The following is a 9,403-nucleotide window of genomic DNA, read 5'->3' as shown; positions in this document are numbered from 1 at the left end:
GTTGCAGGCCCCTCTGTTAATCAAATATCTAAGCATCAGTTTCAGGGACTTACAGATAGCTATTGGTTTTGGAAATAAGTCTAGCAAGCATTTTTTTATGTTACTATTTCAACTATATCCAATTCCAAATGTATTTATTTTGTAGTACAGTACAAATCACACAAATCTTAGAAGCTAAAAGAGAAACAGTACAGAACACTCAACCTGAAACCTCCCCAATGCTTTTTACTTAAAATCTGCAAAATATCTCCTGAAAAACTCCAAATGCAATGAAATATTTTCTCAGAAAACTGTGCATTGATGTTCTGCGCTGGGAACCGTTCAGATTCATCACAATAGTTCACATGTTCACTAGAAATAATAAGAAAACCAGGATTACGTTCCTCTGCCCTTTCCCATCTCAAAGGTGTTCCTTGAGACACATATATATGTGCGTTTGTACATGTATAACATGCTTTCTTTTTTTTTTTTCTTAAATTTTGTTGACTTATCTTTGTATGTTACCTGGGAGAAAGACAGGCACAAAATAAGTACAGGTGATGAGGACAAGGCTCTTCTGATGAAAACAGGAACTAGACAGTGGAATATTTATCTAACAATTCTTCAGAGCAGGTAAGTGTTTAATTGTTGATATAATTCCAGGAAGCAGGCTCTGATAGTTGTATTATCCTTTCATTATCACAAGAGTTCAACAGTCAAACAATTATCTTTTTATTTCCTCACCAAGGTGTAAGTACCTCACAAGCTATTAGAACAGATCTTTTTCTAGAACTGGGAAATCTAAGCAGAAGTTTTACTTGCAGTTTACTGTGTAATGTATAAATATATATATATATAGTATCCTTAAAAATAAACCTCAAGGCTAACACTGGGAATATTTCTCTACAGTTAAGAAGCCAATGTTTATTGGGAAAGTAGCTACTTCTTTTCTACAGCCTTCAGCACAGTTTAGAACAATTTTAACAGAGGAAGGTGTAGTGTCCACACACAGTTGACATCTGCTCAGATTTCAATAGCTGGTGCAAATTAACATGTCTTTGACAGTACAAATATGGCACTGCAAGTAGAGAAAAAAAATGCACCAAGAAATGGTATGATTTTTTTGAATAATGAAGGATAACATATTAGAAGTAATACACTTGGAAAATGACAGCTGAGGAAATTGAATAGTATGCCTTGTAAACCTTTTTACTGAAGTTAAGAGTATGTCATTAATAAAAAGCATACAATTATAAAAAAAGAATTTCCTTAGATGAATTGCTTTTGGAGATGTCTTAGGAAGCATTATTTTGATAATGTTAATTGTTGTATTTTTCTTTTTTGATAAATGGATTATGCAAAATTAATTCCCTCACAGTGTAGATATAATCCACAACACAGGACCACTGTCAGAATTTTAAAGTATTTTGAGTTTTCTAATGAATAGATACAAAAAAACCATACTCAATTAATTTATTAGTTTGAAATTATAAGTCAGTCACTGTCTTTATCTACTGTTTCCTGCATTTGACCAAATCCTACTGTATGAATGCCCAGAGAAAATCATTACAGGATATTTTTGAAGACAAAATTTTATCATAATATTCCAAAATGTTGAATAACTCCTCTTCAGTTAGGTCAATGCAGTAGTCATGAAGAACCTACAAAAGACAGAGAGAACTTTAAAACTTACTCCAGTGCTTTGGGAGAGCAAGAAGTAAAAACATTAGTTTCTCTTGCTAAAATTTCTTTGTAAAGTAACTTGGATATTTTATTGGTTATTCAGCTCCACCCTGTCTTAGGTTTCTCAGAATATTAGAAAATCAAACCTTCTTTTATCATCTCTTACGCTGCCCATGCCAATACTGGCCCCCTGGGTTGCCTAGCTGAACACCTGCATACCCAGGGGGTTTTGTCCACTAGCCCAACTAGCTCTTGCCTGAGGGAGCATTGTGAAATGGGGAGCACCCATGTGCATAGAAGCTAATTTATAAAATATGCATGTTTAAAAGGCTTTCATGCTATCTGGAGATGAGGTGAAGAGGTGGAATATCTTCCTTTCTTTGCATCTGGGGAAACAGAAGGAATAATCTAGTCACTCAAACTGTGCAAACCCCTATGTAATAATAATGCCCATGGTGCACTCCATACTTTTAATTTCCATGGGACAAATGATCAGCCTGTAAGCATGCTTTCCTAACACTTCAGTGAGAACCCAACTTGAACAGGATGCATCTGGTTCACCTGATGCTAAAAGCCAGGTTAGATACTTGCACCTTTCAAACATTTCACCTGGTGCATTTTTCAGCACTTCAACAGTTTTAAAACATTTTCTTTCATGTCAGGGTGTTGAGAACAGTGCATTAATTTCTGAGGATTACTTCTGGTTTTAGACACACTTGGGAATTTAAACCCTGGAAGTTACCAGCAACACGGTGTGTCCTTGTGTGCTATGCCAGTTGTCATTAGTTTTCTGGCAAACTTGCATTAATCCGCCCCTTTCCCTCTTAACAGCTCAGCATCAGAAATCACTAATGACCCCTTGCAGATAGTACAGCCATAAATAGCAGTGTTACTGGAGTTGGTAGCGAGCTAATTTCCCCGTTTCAGTAAATGAAGTTACCTAGGAGATAAAGGGATCTGTACCTCCACAAATCACTTGATATCTTGTCAAACAGCAGATTAACACTTTTGTAGTAGGCTTTTGGAACTGGGGATTGCTTCTTGATCTAGATCCATGAAGAGTTTTTTGCTTGTGGTTTTTTTTTTCCTTAGCTTACATCATGTCAAGAAGCTTGATTTGAAAGTTGTTGACATTGCTTTAACTAGAAATGGTAATCATCACATGTCTTAGAGGAATATGACAAATTAAGAGCAAATGCAATGAGCCTGATCTTCACTCCTTCCCTGAGCCTGGTCTGCTGAGGCAGTGCCCAAGCAATGAGAAATCTGCAGTGATAAACAGGGAGCCTCAGGCACAAAGTTGATATGGCCACATTGATGCGTCTTGCTCCTCAGCCTTTAGAGAGGGACAGGCAGGGACTTGGGTTTCAGCTGTGCGACAGTGCCAGAACACATCACATTCCCACCAGTCCTAAATAAGTGCAAATTTAAAAGAGCAGTTCTGTGACTCGTATAATGAAGCAAGCTGGCTTCCTACAGCTCCGGGGGAAGGGGAGCATCAGAAGCACACCTTATTTTTGCTTATTGCAGTCAAGCATTTGCTTTCTGCGATTGAGCATCCTGTCTGCTAGTTGATTTTTTTTTTTTGAAGTTGTAGTGATACCAAGGGGTGTCCTAATGCACCCAGCATTAAATGGGTTTATGGCCCCACTCTATTGTTGCAGTTGAATAGTAAATATTCAGAATTACTCCAGAGCAGATAGTGATTATTATTCCTAGTTAAAACAGTGTCAAAGGTTTTGAAATCAGTAAAGCCAAGCAAAAATTAAACTCCCCATGGATCTAGATGAAGAATTGTTGATACCCAGAACACACAGGTGTGTATTTGCTGTTTGAAGAGATACGAGGTGCCTAAATATTTGCAGAGGATACAGATCCCTTGCCTGATACAAAATTATGCTGCACACCAAAGAGCAAAGAGAGGAACAAGAAACAGAGGCTCGCAAATGAGGATTACTTGTGGTCTCTTCTAAATGTGGAATGGCTTCACTAGTTGGGGTGTTGCAGGATCCTGTAGCTGTAGCAGTGCCTGTAGGGAGACCTACCAGAAGGTATGCTTCTATTCCCTTCCCATGTGTTTGTGAAAGGTTTGCATTTAAACTTTGTATAGGGACTAAGGTTTTTCTCTGTTTTATTTATTCAGGACCCCACCAAGACCTCAGACCCCAAGGAAGTGTAATTGCATGTGGAGAAAGATTACTGTGAGGAATGGTCAGAGCTGAAGTCACAGAGGGGAGCCATGATGAATTTATATGCTCTAGTTCAGTACCATTTTTCAGAAAATTTTCAATCAGGAAGCTTAGATACCTGTAATTTTCTGACTATTATTTGCTAAATGCAACTTACTTGTCTGAAATCTGTGATACTTAACAGTCCAGTACGACTTTCATCATAGGATTTAAAAGTTCGCTTCATTGGTCTCCAGCAGTGCAGGATCTGGGGCTGAATTCTCAGCATTGTGCTGAAGAAAGATGTGGTTTGTGGTCCAGGACTCAGCTAACAAAGTTGGATGAGAAAGACTTGCATTTTCTAACAGCATCATGAACACAACTGGGCACAACTATAATGCAGAATGAAAAGATGTTGGACTGTAATACTGCCTTAATCTGCAACTGGCTGATGAATAGTTGTTTACAAATTATTGCAAGATACTGTTTACACAAGATTATTTTAACCTATAAAATGTTGATATTCTTGGGAAATGCAGATGGTATATTTACTTAATCACTGTCAAAGCCCTAACTTTATTATTTGAAACTGATTCTGAAGTCAGTGTTACTTCTGCTCAGATCTCAGTGCTTTCACATGTATTATGCTTGTCCTTATTTCAACTCCCTCTTTCCGTCACTTAATTCTCTGTGGTGTTCATTTTTCAGAGTGGAATTTTTGCTTAAAGGTGACTGAATGCATAAGCCAACTGTGGGAGCAGTATGGTATTTATTTAAGAATAAACAAAACCCTGCTGTACAATTTTTCCCAGCACATAAAATATCTTGTAACCAGTTTTTGAACATTTTTATGGTTCCACAGCTGGACCATAGGGTTAATTTTCTTTGGGACATGTGGCCTGTTGTTTTAACCTGGCTAAACCTGTTACATTGGTATACCCTGATCACACAAACTTGGGAACTGTTCACTAAGGCAAAATTAATTCCACTTGTACAAAGCTTTAACACTGGAGTGATGAGTAAAGGACTTTGGGGAAAAGTCAACAAGGTCCAATCCACCTGCAGGCTCTTCATCTTCTCTACTACCTTTTTAAAAAAAACCAAAAACTAAAACATATCCATCTCAGCTTCCCCCTGCACTTGATCTTCTCTACTACCTTTTTTAAAAAAAAAACTAGAACATATCCATCTCAGCTTCTCCCTGTGCTCTCCCAGCATTTATTACTGTTGTTGTGTGCCAGTTGCACATGTCACTGGAGTCTCTACATGCATCTCCTTGTGAAGGAAATGTACAGTTGACTTCATACATCTGCTACATGGACACAGAGGCTGTGCTGCACCGACATGTGCTGTAAGAACCTTGGGGCAGCTGTACCATTTTTCTGTGCTTTTGGGGTATTCTTCCAACAGACTGTGCAGCTGAGGAATGAGTGGGTAAATGAATAATGCATTTTCCAACCTGAAGTACTGAGTTCTCTTGAGAGCTGATGGAAGGGAAAGGGCGCTTTACGATGACTTCAACTTGGGTTGTTTTCATAGCTCAGAGCCTGGATGCTTCCATGAAACCCTAGGCCATTGATTCAGACCTTTTGAAAAAAAGAAGGAATTATGCCTGACACCCCCAAAAGAAGTTTGGTTTTTATGATTTCTTTTGATCTGTATACATCCTAGGTGGAATGGAGTGAGCAATTTATGAGGAAATTTCACTCTGAATATTATATTATACAAAGGTGCTCAGAACATGGACTGAGACCTTCATTGTTTTTTCCAAATAGAATAAATAAAATAAAAATTGAGACCACTACATAGGGATTTAAATTACTGCTTTATCCCCTCCAGAATACTGGTATGGAATTTTACAGCATCAAATTTGTGTATAAAAGAAACCTTATGTAAGATAATGAAGTTCTTTGATACAAAATTTAATAGTTTTACCTTACTCTCCCTACTGTTAGTGAATACTTGATAATTCCTAATGATACTATCTTCATACCCTGGTAGCAATCTGTTTGTTTCACATCTGAAAACAGTTTGGTAATGTAATTTCTCTATGAAATGCTGCTACTAACCATATCTAAACTAATTAGGCACAATCAGAAACAGCCTAAAAATGTAGCAGGCTTGCTGAATGAGCAGATTTGGAATTTGGCACTGTTCCTACTACATAACTTGATTGGGATGCTATTACCAACACCTTTCTTTCTGGGCCATGAGAGCCAGATTTCTGTGTCTCTTCTGATCTTTCCTGCCCTAGAGCAGTACTGTGGGCAGAGGGGAACAGCCTCTGTGTAGCTGTCTTGCTGAGACTCTTTTGCCTCTTCGTTGCAGCTTGGGGAGCTGATATGTGTGGCAGGGAGAGCTGTGAGGGCACAGTGTGTGCTGGCCAGTCCTGGCTACTGGATGTATTTAATGGCCATTAACAGCAGTGCAAGTAAGAGCTTCCTCTGGGCTTTTCTTACAGTGCGGGGTATGGAGCAGAGGGATAGTTTGCTGACAAGGTCTCTAGTCAGGGCCATCCCAAGACACATCCCATGCACTTTTTATTTCTAGATTGTTTTTTATTCAGTTCAACAAAAGCTCTTAAACCATTGGCTCCTATGGATGGTTTTCTATTTGGAATTATTATCCACATTTTAGCAAATTTGTCCAATTTACCATATAACCTGGACATACAGAACATTATTCCAGAGAGTTAAATACTTCAGTTGAAGGAGGTACCAAATGAATACTAGGCAATTAATATCGTGGGATTAAATAAGAGAAAGAAAAGCTCCTGCATAAAGTGACTATAGAAACAGGCCATGAAACACCCTATCAGTACAGTAGAAACTGAAAAAAACAGTAATTTTGATTTTTTTTAAGTGCTTTGTACCTACTGGCTTTTGTGGCTTCTGTATAATCACCCTCTGTAGCAGTGAGCTTTCCTGTGGTTTGAACAACAAGATACAGCTCTGAAGGAAGTCATAATATGCAAGTCTTCTGTTTTTCTTTAAATCATATTTTGTTGTTATTTGGTTAATTTCCCCTTCACTTAAATCCAAATTGAATTTCTCTGCTATATCTGAAATGCAAAGAAAGTATTCATTTTGTCATTCTTAAAAATGGCCAAACATTGTCCCATGTTCACAATTTTTAGCAGGGCTATGTTGACAGGCCATCAGTTGCAGTGACTGCTGCATAAATGTTATGCAGATCTTGCTGTATGCAGGTATACGCATATGCCTTCACTTATGGTGTGGCAATTCACATTTTACAGGGTTTCAGAGGACTGATAACATGTCATTTTGATTTTCAAGGCAGAAGTACTCCTTGACATTAACTGAGATAAGAGATCTGAAGCTAACGTGTTCTGCAATAGCAGGGTGGTACCTGGAGCCATCATGCAGTGGATGTCACACTAGAGGCCAGATGTTCCTATGGCTGGGACATCAGAAAGAAAACAGAATGCATCTGAGAATGAATAAAGCACTTTTCAGATGGTAACAAACCTAGGAAGTCTGACACTGGGATTTCTCCTAGCTTGCTGACATCCTTCTCTTTGCATACTTTCAGTATGCCTCTCCAGGAATGTTGGATGTTCTTTCTTATCTTATTTTCTATTGTTTCACAGTTAAGGATAGGTGCAACAACAAGTTGTTGTTGTCTGAGGACGACTGGATGTTGGTATCTAGAAGAAAGAGGTAACAGATTTTTCCATTGAGTTTTACTGGTTGTGTAGACAAACCACCAGATGACAAATCCAGTTTCTGGTCTTCCAGATTTGAGGTTAATGTACCATTTGACCCACTTCTAAGTCTGATTTGAATTGTGTCTGCAAAACTGTAGATAAGAATGTGAGAACACTCTTTGTGTCAAAATGATGCTATTCATTTAATGGGCCTTAACCACTTTTTCTTTATTTAGCTTAATTTGTAAATCATTTATAGTTTCTCCAAACTTTCTTATTAAATGGCATGATACTGTGTTCAAAAAAAAAGCTATTTAGTGCCATCTTAGAACAAACAAACCAGTGCAAAGTCACTGAATTACAAAATAACATTGCTTTGATTTGTTATTGGGAGAACTCCTGGTCCTATGCAAAGCCACAGAAGAAATAATGTGAGAGGATCCTGGTGCTCAGTGTCTTTTTGATTACTGCCTCAGCAGTGCTATGGGTGAGCTGGAAGCAAAGCCTCAGCCTACCACTGGACAATATGTGCACAAATGGTATTTATGCTTCTAAATCCAATGTATAATCCCCTATTTAGTGATATTTCCCAGCCCTCTTTTGAGGGTCTTACTGGTGCAGACTTGCTGAGGCCTCACACACATTTCCATGCAATGAATGCTGCAGGAACATTCATCCTGATTGGTGTGCAGGCTGGCCAGGGTCTTTTCAACAGCCATGAGTTTGGGGAGACTTAAGTTCCCTTCCTATTGTCTTATACTGCCCAATCTAGCATTCAGAGACAGTAACGAGGAATTTTCCATTGCTTTCTCTGGGAACTGGATCAAAGCATGATGGATGCATGTAGCTAGTTGTCTGAGCTTTTCAAGAAAGAACCTATAGTTAATGCAATAATTGAGTGAGCAATGGGCCAATGTTTAGATTTACCAACCCTGACAAGTTGTTTGCATCTTTAATTTGCTCAATCTGTTATTTCTTTTTCAGTAGCTAAACATCTCCATGTAGAAGTAGTCAGAAAATCCAAGCATGTTCCAAGCACAGAATAATTTCAAGTATTTTATTTTTCTGTTTTAAGTTTGGTTGTAGCTAAAGAACATGGAATACATAGGTGCAGCTCCACAAGGGAGATCTTTAATCTTTCTGCCTGTAGTGATTTCCCCACCTTTCTTTGAATTCTATCACTAGGGTAAGAGGCCAGCATGGCAGTGGAAAGGACCAAAGTGCATTATTGACATGAAGTATAGGTATGGATGCAAAAATGAAGCAAAACTACTGCATTCCTAATCTGCTGCTTTTACTTCTCTCAGACCACTGGCCTTCATGGCAAGTCTATCAGACTATCAGGCATTAGCAGCTATAATTTGGCATCCACCAGAAAGCAGATAAGACCACCAGGATGTTTTTGGACAGGCCAACAATACCTATTAGAAAACTGGAACTGCCAATCCTGCCTAGCTTTGTCAGATGACCACAGATATGTGTACGATAATAGCATTTATACTGATACCAATTTATTCCAAGCAGGGAATGCTATTGGTATAATTGACATATATCCTTTGACTTCAGTGGAGTTACTGTCTGGCCCAATTTTTGTCAGTGTAACAGAGGTTTGCAAGTTACCTAATTTGCTTATTGGCAGGTGGTTGTGCCTGATTTTATGGGCAATCAATAGGAATACCTGCACTGAATTCCACAGCCATTACTTTCAGCCTATGCACAGAAGTGAAAATCCAGAAAATTCATAAAACCACCACACTTACACTCTTTTGCCCTGCTAGAGAAGATTGTGTCTTGGGACTTTCAGGCTGAGAAGACATGCGTGGGTCCTGCACAGCACAGGTAACTGGCTTGGTAGAAGTTGCAGAAGTAGTTGCACTGGGAGTGCTTGATGACATAGTTACATGTT

The 9,403-nt window shown here is 38.6% G+C and overlaps 1 protein-coding gene across 1 annotated transcript in view; it reads right to left on the bottom strand.

Moving 5' to 3' along the window:
* Positions 1 to 1,517: 1,517 nt before the first annotated feature.
* Positions 1,518 to 9,403, bottom strand: part of EFCAB6 (EF-hand calcium binding domain 6) — a gene marked incomplete at its 5' end in the record, with an annotated part of 77,196 nt that continues 69,310 nt past the window's right edge. Inside the window, 5 exon segments of the mRNA XM_010293574.1 lie at positions 1,518 to 1,640; positions 4,009 to 4,158; positions 6,707 to 6,891; positions 7,319 to 7,497; positions 9,176 to 9,207. Coding sequence (XP_010291876.1) covers positions 1,518 to 1,640; positions 4,009 to 4,158; positions 6,707 to 6,891; positions 7,319 to 7,497; positions 9,176 to 9,207 — 669 coding nt within the window.

This window comes from Phaethon lepturus, unplaced genomic scaffold (assembly GCF_000687285.1).
Source record: "Phaethon lepturus isolate BGI_N335 unplaced genomic scaffold, ASM68728v1 scaffold17698, whole genome shotgun sequence".
NCBI classification, from domain to species: domain Eukaryota; kingdom Metazoa; phylum Chordata; class Aves; order Phaethontiformes; family Phaethontidae; genus Phaethon; species Phaethon lepturus.
The sequence above is the reverse complement of the archived record's forward strand: the minus strand, read 5'-3'. Positions and strand labels throughout refer to the sequence as shown.